General features: G+C 38.8%; 1 protein-coding gene across 1 annotated transcript in view; it reads right to left on the bottom strand.

Annotated features, from left to right (window-relative positions):
• The window catches only part of CSMD1 (CUB and Sushi multiple domains 1), a 2,063,566-nt gene that overhangs the window by 25,145 nt on the left and 2,016,149 nt on the right, over positions 1-22,272 (bottom strand). Inside the window, exons 54-61 of the mRNA XM_026453909.1 lie at positions 19,541-19,729; positions 15,262-15,435; positions 14,224-14,406; positions 7,696-7,872; positions 6,898-7,077; positions 4,331-4,504; positions 3,581-3,754; positions 2,146-2,219 (exon numbers count right to left, since the gene is read on the bottom strand). Coding sequence (XP_026309694.1) covers positions 2,146-2,219; positions 3,581-3,754; positions 4,331-4,504; positions 6,898-7,077; positions 7,696-7,872; positions 14,224-14,406; positions 15,262-15,435; positions 19,541-19,729 — 1,325 coding nt within the window. The remainder of the gene's footprint in view (positions 1-2,145; positions 2,220-3,580; positions 3,755-4,330; positions 4,505-6,897; positions 7,078-7,695; positions 7,873-14,223; positions 14,407-15,261; positions 15,436-19,540; positions 19,730-22,272) is intronic.

The raw sequence follows: 22,272 nt of genomic DNA, 5'->3' as shown, positions 1-22,272 counted from the left end.
GGAATTTACAAAGAAAAGTGCGAATTTGATAAATGTCAAATCGATAGCTAATTTAAGATTCAATGATGGGAAAGGGTTGACTCAGTTACTCCTGATTGATTGACGATTGATTTAAACTTTAGAGTCAGGGCCTCTCTCTGTTGCCCAGAGTATAGAGCACAGTGGTGCAATCATAGCTCATTGCATTCTTGACCTTCAGGGCTCAAGTGGTCTTCCCATCTGAGCCTTCTGAGTAGCTGTGACTACAGGTGCACCTTAACACACCCAGCTGATTTTTTGTATTCTTTGTAGAAATAGGGTCTTGCTATGTTGCCCACACTGTTCTCAAACTCCTAGCCTCAAGTGATTCTCCTGCCGGGGCCTCCCAAAGTGCTGGAATTACAGACGTGAGCCGCTGCTCCCAGTACATTTCCTCTCTGTCAGGAATGGTGTCCATCAACTCTCCGTGCAAGCATGTTTGCAGTTCCGAACAGACCTCCTGGTAAACATGCTGACATTGTCAGGAAAGTCGTGGACAACCTGTATCACTTACTGGCAGAAAGAAAATAGAGTCTCCTTCTCAATAAAAATAATTTTTTAGCAGAATATACCAAGCCACTCTAAATTGATTATCATACACTAACCCTGGAGCTATGGGATTCGGGGACACGCCTGGCTGGAGAATGGGAGCTCGTCATTTAAGCTGCATGATTCACATAGCCTAACACGGGGACATTTCACACTGACATGGTTCACTTTGTGTAAGTAATGTTTCAGCATATGGTGCTAAAGAAAACAGACAAAAATCTCATCGGTTACATTAAAATATTCCTAATAAAGGAAGAAAAAAAAAAAAACATTTGGGGAGAGCTGCATCTCACGGTCTCAATCATGTCCTTAAAAGATGGTGTCTGAACTCCTTATCAGTATATCCTGCTGTTGGATAAAATCTATTATTCACGTTAGTGTAACTGATTGGTTATAAGGAGGGTGAAGGATTTATCCAACCCTGTTAGTGTTATATGATAACTATATATTGCTATGTTGCTAAATATAGTCATCATCAACTTTTAATTACTATAAGTTGTACATAGGCAAGTGAAGACTTGCTCAAAGCAATGGTGATCAAAATTTTATTTTTCATAGTGAATCAGTGAGAGCGACAACCATATATAGTATTTTCCAATATTCCTTGACAATTTGGCATTCAATATTTATGTACCTGAAAGTATTTACTTGAAGTTTAAGGCAATGTTTGAGACATAATAGAAAACGTGCTAGAGTTAGTTTTCTATTATGTCTGTAAGGATTTCCACTGTAGGGTGCAAAAGAGCTACAAGGAAATGGCCACTGTGTGTCAGAGCGAGAAAAATGGGAATATTTTTGTGCTCATGAGAGATGGAGAAAGTGGCTGAGGAAGATGGTTTTTTATTCTTAATTGATGAGATCCCTAACTTGAAGGTAAAATAGATATTTAACTTTTGTTTTCAAAGTCATGCAAGCAGAGAACGATGAAGTTATGGCAGTACTTAAGATGGTTAAAACATTTTATTTCAAGCTTCATTACCTTCCACTTTTAGGTATTTCTCCAACATTCACTGAAGTGGTAATGCTCATTTTATTAAAAGTCAAATGAACGTTCCAAAGTGATATTTAGTATGTTAATAATTCATAGAACTTCAAAGCTCATATGGAGAACTAATTTCACAAGTAAGTTTAGACTACGGGGCTAACGTACATTTTCTCCTGTTTCTGTCTCTGGAATTTAATATTATTTCCCGACTATATCCAGTCCCAAAGTGTGAACCTTTTATGGGTAGCTTATCAGTGACAAGTTACCCCAATTTGAGAATTGCCATGTGAGTTTAACAAATAATAGAAGCATGCATGATTTCAAGTAGAAATTAACATAACAGTTGCTATGTTAATTTCTATTTGAAATTATGCATCATTCCATTATTAGATAGTAAGATACTAGTAAGTATTATCTAGTACACACTGATTTTGACAGTTGAAAACACATGTAGAAATCCCCTTTGAATGAATTTTATTCAGGTGAATACAACATGAACAAGGTACGATATAAAAAAGCACTCATATATGTTTAGGTAACAAATATATTTTATATTTCCAGAAAGAAAACATAGTAAATTCGTAATGAACTACCTCATAGCCTCTGGAGCTATTCTGTATTCCAAAGTGTGGCGTACCAGGGTCTGGGCAGGTGTTATGAGCAGGATCTGAAATTTGTGATTTAAAAAGAAAACAGGGCACCAGATAGAGTTATTGTGGGAACTCTAACAGCTTTTACTGAAAGGCCTCATGAAATAGAGAAAATTTTGTTTTGAGAAATGTGCAAGATGTTTTTCAGGAAAGTTAAAAATTAAATTGCTACTTTTATCTTCTCTTCAAGACACCTTCTTTAGATGTTAACTTTTAGACTTTAAGTAGTTCAGTATGTTCTTTTTATATAAGAATAAGTACATTTTTTTCCATTCTCTGGCTTTTTTTTCTATAGAAATATATTTGTTTGGTCAATGACATACTATCTTCAATAGTGATCGATCACTATCTTTTTGTTTATTAGGATTCAATTAATGGCCATCTCATTTGGTTACCCATTACATTATTCTGAATTTCTTTAATTAAACATTATTCTGAATTTCTTTAATTTTCCTCAACATTTCAAAATGATAAATATATTTAATGCTTCAAAATCGAAGCATATGGAAAACCAAGAGTGACATTTTTCAAAAAAGGTAGGACTTGGGTAACCCAGTGGCACTTCAGCTCTCTTCTTTGCTGCTCTACAGTGGCCAGTAGAAAAACAAAATAGATAACTTCTTAAAACTTGTTATCTAGAGCAACTAACCTACTAGGGGGAAGAAAAATATTTTTAGTGTAGAGATAGCTACTATATGGCAATAGTTTAAATCCAATGACAGCAAATATTCCTATAATTAGAAAAAAATGCTTCAGTGACAATATTTCTTTAATACTATCCTTATTTTATACCATTCAATTTCTTAGAAAATAATCAAGACTAATAGTTACTTTTTTACTAAAAACTTGTAGAACACCCATTATTCTGCTTAGTAAATCTCAATGAACAAAATTAACACAGTGATAAAACTTGACTCTGCAGCAATAAAACAATAGCAAGACTGTCTCTCTGGTGAGGGCTGCTTTAGAGAATGTTCCTAACTGCACCTTTCCCCAAAACAATGCAATTGGCAGTTAAGGTAGACAGCAGAGACAGCCACTGAGGTCAGAAAACAAAGTCTAGTAGCTACAAAACAATGCAATTGGCAGTTAAGGTAGACAGCAGAGACAGCCACTGAGGTCAGAAAACAAAGTCTAGTAGCTACTTTAGCAGACTTCTGACTTAAACTCCAAACATAGCTTGAATGACTTAAAAGAGGCAGCACATCAGTTTAGCTGATTAGTGTGCAATCCTATTCAGTGCAAAGAATATTACCTTTACAGAAAATTATCTACGGGAACACTATCTATATAATCACCAATGACCCAATTTCAGAATGAAATGTCCTCATCCCCCAAATACCCCCAAATATCACCAGGGCAGTATTATAATTATTACCAATGCATGCAGGTTGTACGCCGCTCCACATGCCGTCGGCTTGGCAGATTCTTCTCGAAGATCCCACGAGTATAAATGGAGATTTGCACTGGAAGAAGACTTCGGACTTATAGGTGAAACTTTTCCCACTGAGTCGCCCTTCGGCGGGGATGCCAGGGTCTCCACAGAACACAGCTATGGAAGATAATCAGGAAGAAGTCAGCCTTCAGTGTCACTGGATCAGCTTAACCAATTGAGCTTGGTAACTAGTTTCTGTTAAATCTTTAGCTTTAACTATTAAACAAGAAAAAGACTAAAAGGAGGCCAGGCACGGTGGCTCACACCTGTTATCCCAACACTTTGGGAGGTGGAGGCAGGCTTGAGCTCAGGAGTTCGAGACCAGCCTGGGCAATATGGTGAAACCTCATGTCTACAAAAAGTACAAAAATTAGCTGGGCATGGCAGCATACACCTCTAGTCCCAGCTACTTGGGAGGCTGAGGTGAAAGGATGGCTTGAGCCCGAGAGATTGAGGCTGCAGTGAGCTATGACTGAACCACTGCGCTCCATCCTGGGCAATAGAGTGAGGCCCTGTCTCAAAAAAGAGACTCTGCCCTTAGACAACACAGTCTCAAGTTTGAGTTTTTGTGTATTTTAGGGCTATAACTACCCACCAGGAAGGTCCTCAGATTGTAACCTTAGGATGTGCCCTGATTATCCGTCCCTGTTGCAGACCTATAGTGGGTGGAACAAATTCTCCTGTAGAACTTACGCAGGCACTGGGGGACCTCTCCTTTCCATACCCCGCGACCTTCACAGGAGAGGATGGCAGAGTGAGAGAGCTGGTAACCGTCCACGCAGCTGTAACTTATGCTGGAGCCCCAGCGGAAATCAGTTCCCTCCACTGTTCCATTCTGCACGGGTGGCGGCTGAGGACACAGCACGGCTGTTTTCCAAAGAACAAACAAGATCAACATTCCGGAGCTCCCGCTGCAGCTGCGATGTTCAAACGATTCACATTTTAATTTTACCTGAATTACAAATGACATCTACATAGGTTTCTTTAAAAACAAATAATAAAAGAATTGCCAAAGAAGACAGTACATCCGAATAATAAATCTTTTTTTAGAATATTTCTTCATTAATATAGATCAAGTATATAAAAGCAAAGTCAAGTCAAAACATATAACACTGTAAAAGAAAACAGGATTGAACATGATATTCTCAATATATACAAGGCCAAGAAAGGAAGAAACGTTCTTGTTTAATTTGTGTCTTTTTATGATGGTTCCCAAGGACAACTCGAATGAGGATTTGGTCAGATGACACAAAATTTATAGGCACAGATGGTAAGAATTTTTCCGGCCATCTGTATTTTTTATTTAAAGATGGCATATAGTTTCCAAAAGACACAGTCGGTCCATCTATTTACTGAATATATTTTTTTAGAAATGCCTACACAGTTAAAGAAGATTCTGTAAAATACCATTCACAAGTGTTTCATCACCGCCTTGGAGCCTGATGTCTACTTTACGGGGCTGAGAAGCAAGAACAGGGTTTCTAGCGAGGATTTCCCCGAGGGCGATGTCCCCACAGATCCACCTGCCCCACTGCAGAAATTGTACTAAAATGCACCCCAGGGGGCAAAAATCCAAAAACCACTGTCTAAAATCCTTCTTCTCCGAAGATATAAAAGCTTCCCTAATTTTGGAAATGAATGGAAGTTTCCAAGTGACCCTGTAGGCAGCAGAAGGCATTACAAGAGAATAACCACCAGCATTTTGCGTGTTCAGGCTCATGCCTTCTCATGTGAGAGAGACATGCCAACACACGCAAATCACACTTGCACACCCACAAGTTGGAAATGGGGCCTCCTCTCACCATTTCACCTTCTACTGATCTGTTCACTCGTTCAACAAATCCTTCCTGAGACCCCAGATCGAGGGCTGGGGAAAGGCGCGTTCTGGCCCAAGGGAATGTCAAGGGGGAGGCCCCAGTTGGGAGAGACCTGAGCTACATGGGGGAATGGGAGGCGACAAGTTCCAGGAGGGACACAGAGAGAAAGAGGTTCCATCTGGTAGGGCCTTGCTGGCCATGACATTGTTATAAACACAACGGGTACCAGAAAGAGGATAAACATCCACAAAACCATGCGTGAAGTGTTATTTTATCGGCCATTTCCATCATGACCATTTGACCTGAACACTGCCAACACCACTTAGTGCATTTCATTCAACATTCATTTAGGGTCTGCCGTATAACAGGGGTAGTATTAAGAGTTACGATATAAAGAAGGGAAGGCAATGAGATCCTTTGACTCTACTGGGAGAGGAAAGCAGGATGGCCCAAAAACACGCCCATGTCAGAAGAGAGAGAAAGCAGTATTTTTGAGCATCCAGGTCACATTTAAGCCTCTGTCACATTTAACCATCTGTCTTGCAGAGCCTGCGGAAGATGATACCTTCTCCGTTAAGCTACTGAGTGTTCTAGCTCTCCCTCTCTCAGTATTTTATTTGTTCCTAGTCTAATAAAGAGGAGAATGCCACCCTCTTATGTTTGACCACCGAGAGCTTTCAAGCCCCTCTCTCCCCCTCTTCTTCTTGTCCTTCCTCTTCACCAGCCGATAAGAAAGTCTGCATAGTTCTTCTTTGCTTCTGGTAAATAAACCATCACCATGCACATCCCTGGCCCTTGCACAGCCCTCACTCAGCCCTACTCCCTGGTCACTGTAAGAGCCCAGCCTGCTCACTCACTCTACTTTGCTGAAGCCACCTTGATGGGCTTGAGCCTGTCTTGATTCGCCCAGATGGTCCAGTCACATAAGTCGTAAACCTCTTCCTGCCTTCTTGGTGAGTGTCATCTTCAGTCTCAGCAACCAAACCCCATGAAACATCATGGTGCTAACACTCTCTACCAGTACTTTGCCATTACCAGGTGATTGGTTTGTCTCTCCAACCTGCCTCTAAATTCCTACAGTTAGATTCGCCATGCCATGAACACCTCACTCAGCCAGGGTCACAGGTTTACCCAGGACAGCAAAGCACTGGGGTTCACACACAGACTCCAGGGTGGCATGACCATCACTGAACCCTGACATCTCCAGTTCCTGGTTTGTGATCCTGAGCCTTTTCCTCGACCTCTCTGTGACTTCGTTTTTCCATCCGTAAAACTGAGATTAATGTATTATAAAAATAAAGTGACTTAATAGTTGCAAATTGGTGTTTAAGAATTCCTAGCCCCTAGAAGGGCTACATAAATGCTTGCAAAATTAAACAAAGCACAATTCAATATAAAGACTTCTTCACATATCTGTAAAATCCAAAGAGTCACAGCACAAACCTTTGCAGACAGGTTTGCTCTGATTCCATGTGCCGTCTTTGGTACAGCGAATAGTGGCGGATGTGACCGGTTCCATGAGATAGCCAGGGTTACACTGATAGCTCACAGTCTGGTTGAAGGTGAAGTCGGTCCCAAACTGGATGCCATTTGCTAGTGTCCCTGGATCCCCACAACTTATAACTAATAAACAGGTAGCGGGAAAGAATCAGAGAAATTCATTTATCATGAAAGGAATTAGTCACCCTTTCTAGTCAAGATACTCTCTTTGAACTGCTATTCAAAGCGGTTAAGCAGTGAATTAATAAAGCAATACTACCCTCTGTTTGATGATTTCACTGACCCGCTGTCAGAAGGAACACTTGTATTTTGAGAATCACTGATTTCTATTCTGTTGGCAGCTGGCTGTCAGATGCTGCCTTCCACCCCTTGACTAGCCCCTAATTAGGCATGGTGTATAATCAGAAAGATGAAGCCTGCAGTCAGAGAACCAAAGACATTTCTTCTTTCTCTGCAGACCCAATGGTCTGCAGACGACAAAGTCTTGACTTTTTTTTGGTCTCAATTTTACAATGTTCGACCCAACTGGCCTTTTAAAGGAGCTTCAGCCATACAAATAAGAAAGTGGAAAAAATCTTAAAGTACCTAAGAAATAGAGTCACAATATCACACATAGTTTTCCTTTTTTTCCTCTATGAATTAAAAATAAAAAACTATAACACCTTGAAGTCAGTTTTGTTTTTCCCCCGCAGTGGAGCGAATTTCACAGTAATGAGTCTACCACGATGTCTGGTTACTCACTTGTGCAGTCGGGAGCAGTGCCTGTCCAGGTCCCATTGGCTGTGCAATGCCGCGTCATGAGCCCTGAAGTCTTGTAGCCTTCCCAGCAGGCATAGATGACCGAGCTGGAGAACAGAATGCCATCACTACTGACGATCATTCCGTTGGTGGGTGTGCCAGGATTGCCACAGGACACAGCTGTTAGGCAGACAAGAACAACACACACAGCGAGTGACCCAGGATGAAAATGGCAAACAGGAGACCAATGGGTATCAATGCAATAGACTACACATTTATTACAAACCCACAGCACATAATCCTATGGAAGTTCCTTAACATATGTCTTACTGTGACTCACATGTTTATTTTATTGATTAGCTACAAATATAAAAATAACCTTTCAATTCATCTTTTCTAAAGTGAATTACTTCTAAACAAATTAAAACACGAGTTAAAGCACCAAAAGTTCAAGGCCTTGTTATTCAGGGATTGAATATTTTTAGTAGCCTTGCTATTTGAGGATTGAATGTTTTTAATGTCATGACAGAATTGTTCTGATTTTCAAAAAAGAATATCTACGATATTAGCAACACAGAAGCATCTTCCTTCATGTAATCACTGTGTTTTTAAAATCTAGGCAATTCAGGTCCTATTTTACATCTCCAGGAGAATTCACTTTGGAAAATAAAGAATGCCTCAGAAATATGAATGGCTGCACTTGAACTGCTTTGTAAAATGATGTCCTCAATATTACCAGATCTAATAGTAGCTGTGTTAATTGGCTTTGACATGATTCAACTTTACATTTCTCTCAAAGGGCTTCTAATGCCACATACAGGCAATAAGACCTCAATTAACAATGGTCAGTGCAACAGGTCTACACTCTGACTATTTTTTAGGCTCTTTTGGTCAGTAAACAAAAGCAACCTCGGCTACTGCTGGGTATCCTTCAGGGTGAACATTTCAATCTATAATTTTTTTGGCCTTTTTTAGTGGAGCCTATTTACCAGAAAGGTTGCTACATTTTCTCCTTAGCACTGTTGCAATAATATACAATAGGCAGGTAAATAAAGGATGTGACCCTTGGCTGGTTTTAATAACAAGAATATATATCATGAGACTGCCTCTGAGCTGATCAAAATATTTAAAAACACTTTTGCACATTTAATTGATCCAGTTTCAAATCTGGCCTGGAGAACAAAGATATATTTTTCTTAAAAAACATGGAAGAAAACATCCTGCAAAATTTGCTCAGCACAGAGAAGTCACTGTACTGGGAGTCAAGAGACTACCCTTCTTACTACATAGAAAGAATGCACTTGTGCTCAGGTTGAACTGGATCTTGTTTGAAAAAACAATACAAAGTGCACATGCTGGTGCTTCCTGGTCCTGTGCCAATGGCAGATGGAAGTATTCAATCACGGCCCTCTTCTCTGATTGCTCATGGTGTGACTTCCAACCCTTTCTAACACAGATCTATTAGTAGTTCCCTGGTTGGCATATGAATTGGGATATATTTACCAATCCAGAAGTAGATAATATTTAAGGCTCTCTAAAACTTGAAAGTTTTTTGATAACTATATTATATATTAAAATTTCATATTGCAATAATTAAGGGTTGGACTATCCAACATATATATATTGTTCATTCAACAAACATATATTCATCACTTACTGTGCAACAGGTACTGTGTAGATGTGCTTACAGAAAGCCTGTCACAGAAAGGGATTGAGTTTGGTCCAATTTATAGTTTAACAAACCAAAAGAGGACACTGATGTTATTGTAACATTGTAATTATATTTGCTATTCAATTGTATGTCCAAATCTTCAAAAGCCACCTATGTAGAACCAATACCCAAATGAATCAAATAACTGATGAAAAATACTCCATTTGCTTTGTAAGCAATCTAAAGTGTTAGTTAGTTTGCTAATATTGTCAATGAATGAGTACTATCATAGTGCTGTCCTAATATTGGGAAAGTCCCCTCAAATATTGTACTGTGTAAAGTAAAATTCATGATGAGTTTTTTTCTTTCTGTTTTTCTGGCTGACAAAACCCACTTTCACTCATGGTTATAACTACGAAAATGACTAGAAGGCAATGTCAACATATCTGCTTTTATATCAATGCAATTAGGTAAAATTATGAGAGGATTAAGACTAAAACAAAACAATAGATTAAATTTCAAGGAGACAAAAGAAAAATAAATTAGAAGAGGAAAAATAAACTGGAAGAAGAACCATGAATTAACCTGCAAGTTTAAACTTTGCCATATTTTCTCTTTCCTGAGTTTATTTTCTTTTGAAATGTACTTTATAAAAAGTACGTTTTGTTAATGTGACTTCTTCAGCTAAAACATAATTTTCTTTAACTCAGTATATAATAACATTAAGCTTATTTTAAATATACTTTTTTTTTTTTTTTACAAATAGTACTGTTCATTTTACATGAGAAAAAATTGCTGTTAAATTGAGTTAAATAGATGCGAATATTTGCTCATGCAAGTTAAATAAACCTGAGCAATCAATTTAAATTCCTTAGATGTAGTGCCTTTAACCATAAAACGAGTATTATAAAAATACTTATTCCCAGCTGTTACAAAATCACCCACGCTATATATACAATACCTAGCGTGAGGTCTGATGTATTAGTGGTCACGAGTTAGCTTGTAGCTTATGCTATTGTTATTTTTGTCATCACCACTTTCTTACTTCTTGAGTAAAATGTAGCTTTATCATAATTTCATCTGAAAGGGAATTAAGAGTTCCCTAATACAGCTTAAACTAAATATTTTAGTATATAATGTAACTTCACGAGATAGATCCATTTTGAAATGTTAAGTTTGAACCTATGATTAAAAGACTAGATGGCTAACAAAAGCAAATTTGACTTAATGTGAAGGAAATATATCTGCAATATAAATTCTTTGAGTTGAAGAATTTTAAAAGATGTTTCATTTTGAATTACAATTTCCTCCTCCTCTTTACAATGTATTCTATTTATCTAACTTTTTGTATCTAACTTTTTGACAGGTTTAGAGGACATAATTTCATCAGGTTTGAAATAATCTTAACTAGGGGATTAGTCAAGTCATAGCTAGTCATAGAAACGACGCTTCCTGGACATGCAACCACTGGTTACATCCTTTTTCATTGACAGTAACTCACACTTCAGTGATTTGGACCTATGATAACACACAAGGAACAAAATGAAAAGCTACAGATTCTCCAAAATGTATTTCAAATTTTTGCTGGTGTGTGTGTGTGCTCAGTCACTGATTTTATGATTTTTATACATAATTTGTTGCCTTATTGGGTGTAACATATATTGCAGTGGGCTTATTCAGCTTCCCATGATGTCTGTATCATATAATGCAGTTTTAGAAGCAGTCAATTTTGTGGAGCATGGCATATTTGAGAAATATTTTCAGCATTGCAACATTTTATAACTTATTTGTGTATGCAGCTTTTAAGGGCTAAGTTTCCAATTTTTTTCATAGAAGTATAAATTTCTAACTTTAGAAAGCAAAATAAAATTTTAAAAATATTCCGCACTGCCTGAGTTAGATGGATTGGGAAGTGAAACACAATTAAGCTCTCATTCAAATAAATTGACTGATGTGTGCTTTGCTGGACTAGAACTCATAGTGTGCCTTCATAGCCACTATGAGGGGAGAGATTTCTAAGGAAAGACATTGCTCACCCTCAACTGTCATAATTTTGTTCATCTTTTAAGATTTCAAAACTGAAATACTGGCGGTAAACATGATGTTGAATGTACAATCTCAGGTGAATGGTCATCTTTGATAGAATATTTTATATTCCACTTTCTGGGAGTGTCAGAGTCTCTGCTCTTCACACACCAAGTTCAGCCTGCAAACCAGGGTTTAGGCTCAATGATTGCATTGAGTCTTCTTGAAAACAGAAGGACAGTTCTGGTTTCCATCAGCATCATATTCTATCTATAAAGTCTGAATAATTATTCCAGCATTCACTTATTGACATCCAGCCCTCTTTGTAACTATTGAGGAAATATTTTAAATCTCAATTAAAATACTACCGATGATTGATCTTTCAGCCTCTCTGTTCTCAAACAAAGGAGAAGTAAGACCCAGAACCAAGATGCTGTGATCACTACAAAGAATCAGGTCTAAAGACAAAATGTCACAATTCACAAACCATGGTGCTTTTCCAAAGTCCTGAATGATAAACGCTACAGATACGTTAAGCTACTGTTAAGTGTGATTTAATAGAAACGTTGAAATTTTACTATGGAAATTGTTTTAATTCATTGGCAACATTTGTGTAACACCACACTTTGTTATAATTACAGGATTAAACAAACTTCACAAAAATATCATAAGCCACTCTTATACACCTTTTAGTCAGATTCACCAACTGTGTACATTTTGCTCACTTTTTCTCTCTCTTTCTCTCTAAATACGTATATTCTAAAGCATTTGAGTGTAAGTTACAGACATGATGACTCTTTAGCGTTAAATAGATCAGTATGTATTTCCTAAGAACAAAGGCATTCTCTTACATAACCATAATACAATTTTTAAAAGCATGAAATGTAACTTTGATGCAATGTTGTCTCATACACATCCATCATCTAATTTACTTCAAGCTCTTGAACATATTTTTAATAGTCGCCTTAAGGTCCTGTGTTAGTTCACCACCTAGATCATCTCAGGGTCAGATTCTACTATTTCAGTAACGCCTCTCATAACTCTGTTTTGCTCAGTGTAGGACCTAATCCAAGACCACACATTGCATGTATCAAGTCTCTTACATCTGAAAGAAGCGCTCAGAATGTGTCTTTTCTGAACTTGACGTTTCTTCATGAGCACAGGCAAGCGGATTTGTTGCATGCCCCTAGGGTTTTGGGGGTTTTTATTGCTGCTGCCTCAGGATTCGATTCAGGTTATGCATTTCAGTGGCAATACCAAAGACATGACAATGTCTCTTTTCAGTGCCTCATATCAGGAAGCATAGAAGATCTCCTTGTTAAAATATTGGTGATAATGGTTTATCCCATAGGATTGCTTACGTAAAGTACTATATGATAGAGCAGAAAACACTCTGGTTTTTTATCTGGTGAGAAAACTGCCCTCATGTGTGAAGTTTAATACTGAAATCTCTACAAGATGAGAGGGAACTGAAAAAATTTGCATTTGATTAAAAAATGTATATCAATTTATAGTGTCATACTTTAGTCAATAACAAAAGTATGATCCTGCAATTCATGACTACGGGTAACCATTTCTCACTACTAATCGGTGATATTTGACCTAAGACAACTTTTGTAGGGCCTAGTCTTAAGATTTACATTACTTTGATTGTGAAGAGGCAATTCAGAGTAAAACATTATCTTGGATTATCATGTTTGTTTGCACATATGTGTATGCCTATATTATATGCATATATACACATATATAGTTGAAAATAGTCTTTGAGAATAAATACATGCACTATGTATGGACAAATATATATAAATATGCAAATATATGCACAATTGTTCATATATTCATATGTAGCATTATTTTATATATGAAATTAATGCTACATAGGTTTATAATATAGATAGATCATATACATATTTTATTTCTATTTATCTATATAGCATGTATGATACAATAAAGGCAGAAGTGGAGACAGGATAGTCAAGTACAAAAAATGAAGATTAAGGAAACTTGAGTTAATTTCTCATAATGACAGTGTGTATGTGAGCTTACTCAAGTTGGTCAAGTTATATGGAAAGTGTTTCATACATACAAAAATACATATGGAATTAATTTGGATAAACTTTTTAGACTCAAAATGTAATTGAGAAGTTTGCTTGTGAAGAATTCCTAACATTTACAGTCCTATCTGTCTGAATTCTAAATCGGGTTTTGAACACTGAGTACATGGTTACCATCACCTCTTAGTTCACATTGCTTGAGGCTACATTTCTGATACACAGTGCGGTGTCTATAACGTGTCCGTGGCAATTCTTACTGTCATTACTGGAGCATACCACCACTTCCTGCGATGCTTCTCAAACATTAGAATCAAGTAGACCCACTCCAAAATAGTTCATAGAATATAACCCCAGATTCCTGTGAAATAGAGTGCTCCACACATGGACCACCAATAGATTGGAAATGACGTGTGAATGAAGCCTGCTTCCAGACAGCAGAAATTCCCATCAGTGATCTGCATTGGTCCTACTTGCTGCTCTGGAACCCCACTCACTCACCGCCAGGATCTAGAAAACGCTGACAACACCACATACAGATTACCACTGGGAGAAGATTAGAAGCTTTCATGTTATGAACTTTCAAACAACAAGCATCTGTGTGATGGGACCTGTGGACACTCGGAATACCTTCACGCACCCAGTCATGATTTCTGATGATGCTTTCACAAATATTGGGGGAGAAAGAATTAACTGTATAATAGTACAAATCCTTATAATTTTTGTAGAATTTTGCCAGCCATTTTAGAATGAGTTGTGTGGTTTTAACTTTCAAGGTAGACCTTAAGGCTTGTGGCTACTCACCCTCGCACACCGGCTGCAGTCCTGACCATGACCCATTGAGCAAACACGTGCGTTCAGGGGAGCCCCTCAGCTGGTGCCCCATTTCACAGGAGAAGCGGAGAAGACTCTTTGTCTTAAATTCATCCCCAAGCCGAGACCCATGTGCTGGGGTCCCCGGGTCACCACAGAATCCAGGATTATTTCCTATTGAAAATAAACACATATGGCAATGCATAATTGTGTTAGACTTGTTTTAAGCAGAGCTGTTACATTTACAGATAATGAAAAGTTGTTGAAATTTATGTTTGACATGAATTATGGTTACACAACATTCTGGCAATCTTGTAAGAAATAATTTCTTTGTGATAGCCCTAAAAATGAAAGAATTTAGGATGTTGCTCCTGTGTTACTAAATTCACAATAGCCTATTCAAATATGGTTGTGAGAATAAATGACATTTCCTTTGGAAGGTGGAAAATGCTGGGAATGGTAAATGCATCAAATCTTCACTGAAAAGGTAGGTACAGAGAGCAAAAGGAAAGCAGGGCTTTAGGTAAACTGGGAATGTAAAAAAAAAAAAAAAAAAAAGGCAAATGAGAGGTTTAATTCTTCAGAATTGTATCCAGAGAGTTGCTGGTTCACTGAATTTTAATTGTTTAAGAAACATTCATGAAAAAAATAAAGATAATTTTTTTTCAAAGAGGACCCATGTGGTTAATGATGATAGAGGTGGGGAAAATTAAACACATAAAAAAGAATAAAGAGCAAAAAGGGACACACGGAGGCAGGGCCAGCCAGTTTCCTCACAAATGAGATCCAGACACTCCCGAGAATCCTGGAGGAGAACATTTAAAGTGATGGTGTCTAACGATTATGGTAAAGATGAAGACAATATCTATAAGAGAGTCGTATTTGGCTAGAAATGGAATGATAATCATTTCAAAGAGATGTATAATTATACAGCATTTCCAATAACTGTAAATCATCGTTATCTGAAATCATTATTGGAAAGGTTATTTGACGCCTGTAATTCTGTCAGTTCACCTGTAGGCCCTTTACCTGTGCAGTGGGGCAGTGCCCCGCTCCAGTGACTGTCTTCCTGGCACACTCTCGTGTCATTGCCTATGAGACTCTGGCTCCCTCTGCATGAGTAGCGCACGATGGCGCCGTATGTAAACAGCTCTCCAGTTAGGACGGCATTGGCAGGGACCCCTGGGTGTCCGCAGGATATAGCTTAAGTAAAAAGATAAAATAAAACAAATGAGTACATCCTTCCAGTTAAACCACTTTGTATTGGCACATCTCCCATAGAGACACCCATACCGACAACATCCATTAAAGAAAAACACCTAAATATTCTGGCATAGCCCTACAGTTCCCTTATGTAATTTGTGATGAATACCAATTTTCAGACGATGCTTCCTCCCCTAATTTATTTACTGAAAAGGAGAGGTTCTGTTGATGATGGTTTTGTTTTGTTTTGTTAAGGTAGCTTTGCTTACAGTGGAAACTGACATGTGGATTTTCAAGGAGATAGCCATACTGCCTACATTTTTCCATCGACCCTTAACTATATTCCAAATGAACAGTATTATAGGAAATTTGAGAAAGTAACACGGGTCCATTACAACTATTTCCACAATTTTTTCAGTTAATATGACAATCATATGCTTTGCTTGGGGACATGATTTTGTCAAATCTGCTTAATCTTCAAGTTCACATGTCTAAGAAAACCATTCTAACCATTTCTCTTTGAATAAGGGGCAGTCTAAATGGATAAGTAAAATAATAATGCACAATTATTGATTAATGTATTGCTCAAATTGTTCTGTTAAATCATCTCAGTATTTCCATTCATTTCCTTACAATTATACTAAATAGGCCCAAACTCTATTTATAAATATCCTTCAAAAAGGCAAATTCTGTAATCCGGATTAATATAGGACAGTGAAGATTTATTTTTCCTTTACTGTACAGTATCAAATGAGGGGTAGCAATGGACAAGTTTTTATCTATATGCAAACAGAACTAACTGAATTGAGACTACCAAGGAATTACTCAAAGGTGACTGTTTTAATATCCTAGAATAATTCCATGTGGTAACGAGACACCCAGAAGGGTTATCAACCAGAGGGGGAGATATGAATGCCTGGAAGCCACCGCCATCCCCTAGTCACATCAGCCCTCACTTTCTGTCTTGCATGGACATTGATTCATTGGAGAACTAGATTTTTTCCACATGGAGTCCTTAAAAGAAGCCAGTTAGATCTGAAACAGTGAAATGCTGGATCAATGACCACTTCCAGTTGAAATGAAATTTATATTTTATTTAAATGTTAACCTTCAGTGAAACAATAACACAGCAAAATCAGACACAGAGCTCAGCTGCTCTAGAGCATGGAAAAGCAAACACTCCCCCGAGCAAAGTCACAGCAATTCTAGTTGTTAATGACACCAAGCAGAAGGAACTGGCCAGCTAGGAGAAGGAGAGCCAGCTCAACCCCAGCTCCTGAAGATTTGAAGCACATCAGCATCAGTACGAAAACAAATGGATGTCTCACAGAAGCCAGGGGAGACATGAAAAAATGTTCTGGGAAAGACAAAAACAGAACTAAACCAATTTCTATGAAAATTCCCATGTGTGAAGGCAAAAGGAAGACGAGAATGCAGACATAATTTGAGGAAGATCGTAACACATTTATAGATGCAATTTTGTTACATAAGGCTGACAATTGTTTTGAAAGTTACCACTGTCTTTCTCCACAGAAATTAATTGTATTGTTAACGTTAGAATTTGAGATGAGTTTCTGTATAGATTAGAGGAATGTGAGGGAAACTCACTTGGAGAAAAAAAAAAAATCTTCAACACTAACCCATTCTCAAAATACACTTCACAATGCTATAACTGAAAAGGCAAGAGGCATTATCACCTTTAGTGTGTGTGTGGTAGACCCGACTGATAATGTCAGTGACTTTTCCTTCCTCGTTTGTATTTTTTATTTTTTTTAGAGATGGGGTCTTGCTTGTTGGCCAGGCTGGAGTGCAGTGATGCAATCATAACTCCTGGCCTCGAGTGATCCTCCTACCTCAGCCTCCCAATGTGCTGGGACTATAGGCATGTGCCACCATGTCCCACTAGTTGTTAATTTTTTTATTTTTTGTAGAGATGGAGTCTGGCTAGCTTGTCCAAGTTGATCTAGAACTCCTGGCCTCAAGAGATCCACCATCCTTGGCCTCCCAAAGTGCTGGGATTACAGGAGTGACTCACTGTACCTGGCCTCCACTTTCTTTATGGATGCAAAATGCATAGGACAAAGATCAGATTTTGATTTTAAGGATTGCTTTGCTTCTAATTTCAAAAAGAATAAAGAGAGTAACAACTTTTCCTAAATCTTCAGACTATGATCATAAAACACGATTCTCTTTAACAGTCACTCTGATTTTTCAAGTGAAAAGAAAATAAGACCTTGGCTATGTGGTTACAATGATGTATTTTTGCTTATCTTCATGGTCTATAATACACTGATAATAAGCTTTTAAGAGGGGCCAGAGGGATCATCTATAATTTTCTCTGCCTAGAATAGCACATCCATTTTCTGGAGCCATATCCCTTCCCCTGATTTAAGGACTCAGTTCACAAGCCACTTACTATCAGGATATGAGCTTTTTAAAAGAAAAAAGAAAAAGAAAAACAAGATTTAACAACTTCATTCATTTATTTATTTTTTATTTTATTTTAAGTTCTGGGATGCATGTGCAGGATGTGCAGGTTTGTTATGTAGGGAAACGTGTGCGATGGTGGTTGGCTGCACCTATGAATCCATCACCTAGGTATTAAGCCCCGCGTGCATTAGCTATGTATCCTGATGCTCTCCCTCCACCGCCCCCTACAGGTCCCAGTGAGTGTTGTTCCCCTCCTGTGTCTATGTGTTTTCACTATTCAGCTCCTACTTATAAGTGAGAATTTGTGGTGTTTGGTTTTCTGTTTCTGCATTAGTTTGCAGAGGATAAGCTTCCAAGCTCCATCCATATCCCTGCAAAGGACATAATCTCATTTTTTTTTATGGCTGCATCATATTCCATGGTGTGCATGTACTACATTTTCTACATTCAGTGTTTTACTGATGGGCACTTGGGTTGATTCCATGTCTTGTTATCGTGAATAGTGCTGCAGTGAACGTACGCATGCATGTATCATGGGATCTAATTAAACTCAGGAGCTTCTGCACAGAAAAGAAAAACTATCATCAGAGTGAACAGAGAACCTACAGAATTATCATCAGAGTGAACAGACAACCAACAGAATGGGTGCCAACTGTGCAATCCATCCATCTGACAAAGGTCTAATGTCCAGAATCTACAAGGAACTTAAACAAATTTGCAAGAAAAAGCAACCCCACTAAAAAGTGAGTAAAGGACATGAACAGACACTTCTCAAAAGAAGACATTTCTGTGGCCAATAAACAATATGAAAAAAAGCTCAACATCACTGATCATTAGAGAAATGCAAATCAAAACTACAATGAGATACCATCTCATGCCAGTTAGAAGGGCTATCATTAAGTCAACAAACAACAGATGCTGGTGAGGCTGTGGAGAAATAGGAATGCTTTTACACTGTTGGTGGGAATGTAAATTAGTTGAACCATTTTTGGAAGACAGTGTAGCGATTCCTCAAAGACCTAGAATAAGAAATACCATTTGACCCAGCATTCCCACTACTTGGTATATACCCCAAGGATAGGAGGCTTTTATTGTAGTCACCTTGGACTGTACCAGGAATGCTCACAAAACCCAATCAGGTCTCACAGCACTCCCCTCTTTGGCTGTAGATGCCAGGTCAACAGACAGAAACTCCACACCAGAGCCCTTCGCCCACCTGAGCTGAGCGAGAGTAAGGTTGGGAGATGCTGGTGGGGAGGTCCTGGCCGCCGGGTCTGAGCTGTGTGGGCCAGGCCTACCTGGTAGGCTCAGGCTGAAGGCAAGCCGTGAGAAAAAGAGATAAAGGCATCAATGTCCAAGTGGTATCCAATTACCTGCGTCATTTCTCCTGAGCATACCAGTGTCCCCCAACCCCTTGAATTTGCTTAAGTTGTATTTGGTGATTTCTGGCCACTCTATCTCTAGCTATCATACAAACTCCTACAATTGGTGATGGGAGAGAGCAGAGGGAATTAAAATTCAGTGATGGGAGAGAGCAGAGGGAATTAAAATTCAGTGATGGGAGAGAGCAGAGGGAATTAAAATTCAGTGCCTTTAAAATATACTTGCAGAATTTTCTGCTGATGGTGTCCTTACAGGGGTCTGTGCACAGAAATCGGGAATAACCCTGACTTACCCAAACACTTGGGCAGAGACCGGTCCCATAAGCCATTTGCCATACAGGTCAAGGCTGAAGATCCCAGCAAGTAAAATCCCTTCTTGCAATGGTACAGGACACTCATTCCATACTCAAAACTCTCAGGGAAGTTCTGTTGCCCGTGACGAATGGCATTTTCCACAAAGCCTGGATCGGAACAGTTCACCACTAGAAAATAAAACATTTCAGACACCATTTAGAAATAGCTAGAAATAACCGACAAAACAGATCAGAAATGAAGGCGAATTCCTTATCATTTTAGGAAGTTCAGAAACTGACAACATGATGGCTGAGGCTCATGAAATTCCACTCTCAGGATGAATTCTACCAACTGCTTTGGGCCACTCTTCTTCAAGAGGTGTCAAAAACTGGTAGACCACGATAGCAATATTTCACACGAGGCTAATTTCCTCTATTTCCTAATAACTTTTTCAATGTAAATTCTGAAATTATTTTCCTTGGTTAAGTTTTTACATTCTAATAATGGTCAAATAAAACTGGCTGAGGTTCGTTTAAATATTTTTACTCAAGTGTGGTGTTTTAGAACAGTCTGTGGCACGGTAATTACTTACCCCCCAACACACATACACACCTACATACATTAGTGCTTTAATATGTGTGCCTAAAATAATTTTGCTCTATGTAGAATGCAACTAAAAATGACAATTATTCCATCAATACCTACTAGAAATGCGAATCAAGCCAGCCTCTGATTTAGGCCTCTTTTCCCTTTAGAAACAGGCCTGTGGTGAGGCAGTCTTCTGCGGCGTGCGGGACACGCTCTGGTTCCTCTGAAAGGCATTAGCCTGAATGCCTGTTGGCGTCTGCGAGGGAATTAGCGATGTGCTTTTGCAGGTGCAGAGGAAGAGAAAGAACTCTGATTACCTCATGCTTTGACCCACCCCACCAGTGAATGAGGCAGCTGTTCCAGAGGCCACGGTCTCTCCAGATATTTCTGGCTCAGAAAAGCACTGTGCAAATGAATCTCGGGCAGCCTCTGCACATCATGAGTCCCAGAAGCTGAAGGTAAACCCTGTACCCAAACTGTGTGTTTTATTTCTTCTCTATTCAAAAAAGGAAGACAGAGGGCAGAATCAAGGCTTACAGTGTTCCCTTTTAGTGCCGTAGAATAATGTTCTCTGCTTCTTAAAACAACCCTGAGTTTACAGAAGAAAGTCTTGAGTTCTTTTGAATCAAAAAACCCAAAACAAACAAAAAGCCATGTGTGAAGTTCACGCAAGTATTTTTAAGATCCCACAGGGCACTGCATCTGCAATACAATTGTAACCAAATCTCTAAAATAGCAGGAATTACCTAATGTGAGAAAATCTAATTAACTTGAAAATGTGATTATTTGTATAACCTGGAAGATACCCACATTGTCCCATTCTTACATTGAGCATAAGAGATGGATTCAGCTCCCCCAGGCCGCACTTTCATAAGGAGACGGACAGTCCCGGGCTGGAACCCTAAAGATATTTTTGTGTTTATGTTTGTGCTTATGTTGCTCTTAGAGGACTGTCCAAAAATAATTTCAAACTGTGTTTGTTGTCAAAGCAGAGAAAGCCACTTAGGAGAAATGAGTGGGAAAAAAGCCACTTTGACCATCTCCCACTAGGATGCCTGAGAGAAACCAAATGGCCCAGGATGCCAAAGGCCAGATTGAGCTGATGCCACCATTTCTCCTCCTCCTCCTCCTCCTCCCCCTCCTCCCCCTCCTCCCCTCTTCCACCTCCACGTCCTCTCTTCCTCCTCCTCTTCCTTCTCCTCCTCCACCTCCTTGTCCTCTCCTCCTCCTCCTGTTCCTCCTCCTTCTCCTCCTCCTCTTCCATCCCTCTCTTCCTTCTCTTTCTCCTCTTCCTTATCATTTTCATCTTCTCTTTGGCTCAGCCTCTCTTAAAGGTTCACTGGCAGAGATTTATTTATCGGTGCAGTAAAAACAGGATCCAACCGCACCCTTCTCCTTGAAGGCAGAGAACCACATATTCTCTGAGTTTCACCATGGCTGGTGAAGGGGGGTTTAAAATGTGAGTTTCATAACCTTGCTCTGAAACTGTGGACTAAAATTCTCTCTAAGGGTCACTCTTGCCATGGAAAGAGGTGCATAGGAGACAATAAACCCCTCATTCTTGGAAATCATTCTGCAAACTTACATTGCGTTAGAACTGCTTGGAGGGCGTGTGTTAAAATGCTAAGCCCTAAGTTCCGACCCCTTCCTTACCTAGTTCACTATCCTTAAAATACTGAGCAGCAAAGATGTTTGACAGCAATAAATATTCCTTGAGCTCCTGTGGGGACACTGAGTGGATCCTTAAAATGGAAGAAGCATGGATACAAATACTCTAAATCTGCTCATGCACTTCTTCAGTCCTGCATAGAGTTGCAGTCCCAAGTATTTCTTTATATTCCTTCCTATTTAATTCTGAGGCTCCATTAGAAGATTCAACTGCATCTATGTGCTAGAGGAAAAACAGGGCAGGAATAATCTGATTTATTTGTCTATGACAGAACTTCCATACCATTGCTGCAAATGGGTGTGTTTTACCATACAGAGAAGAATTTATCTGCCAGAAGAGTTTGTTAGTGACCAACCAATCGACACAAGCACCTTTCCCATCTGTATTTGTTTTCCCAGTTTCTTTTTTTTTTATTATTATACTTTAAGTTCTAGGGTACATGTGCATAACGTGCAGGTTTGTTACATATGTATA

The sequence above is a fragment of the Piliocolobus tephrosceles genome, chromosome 7, assembly GCF_002776525.5.
Source record: "Piliocolobus tephrosceles isolate RC106 chromosome 7, ASM277652v3, whole genome shotgun sequence".
In the NCBI taxonomy this organism is placed as follows: domain Eukaryota; kingdom Metazoa; phylum Chordata; class Mammalia; order Primates; family Cercopithecidae; genus Piliocolobus; species Piliocolobus tephrosceles.
This window is presented reverse-complemented; position numbering and strand designations above follow the sequence as displayed.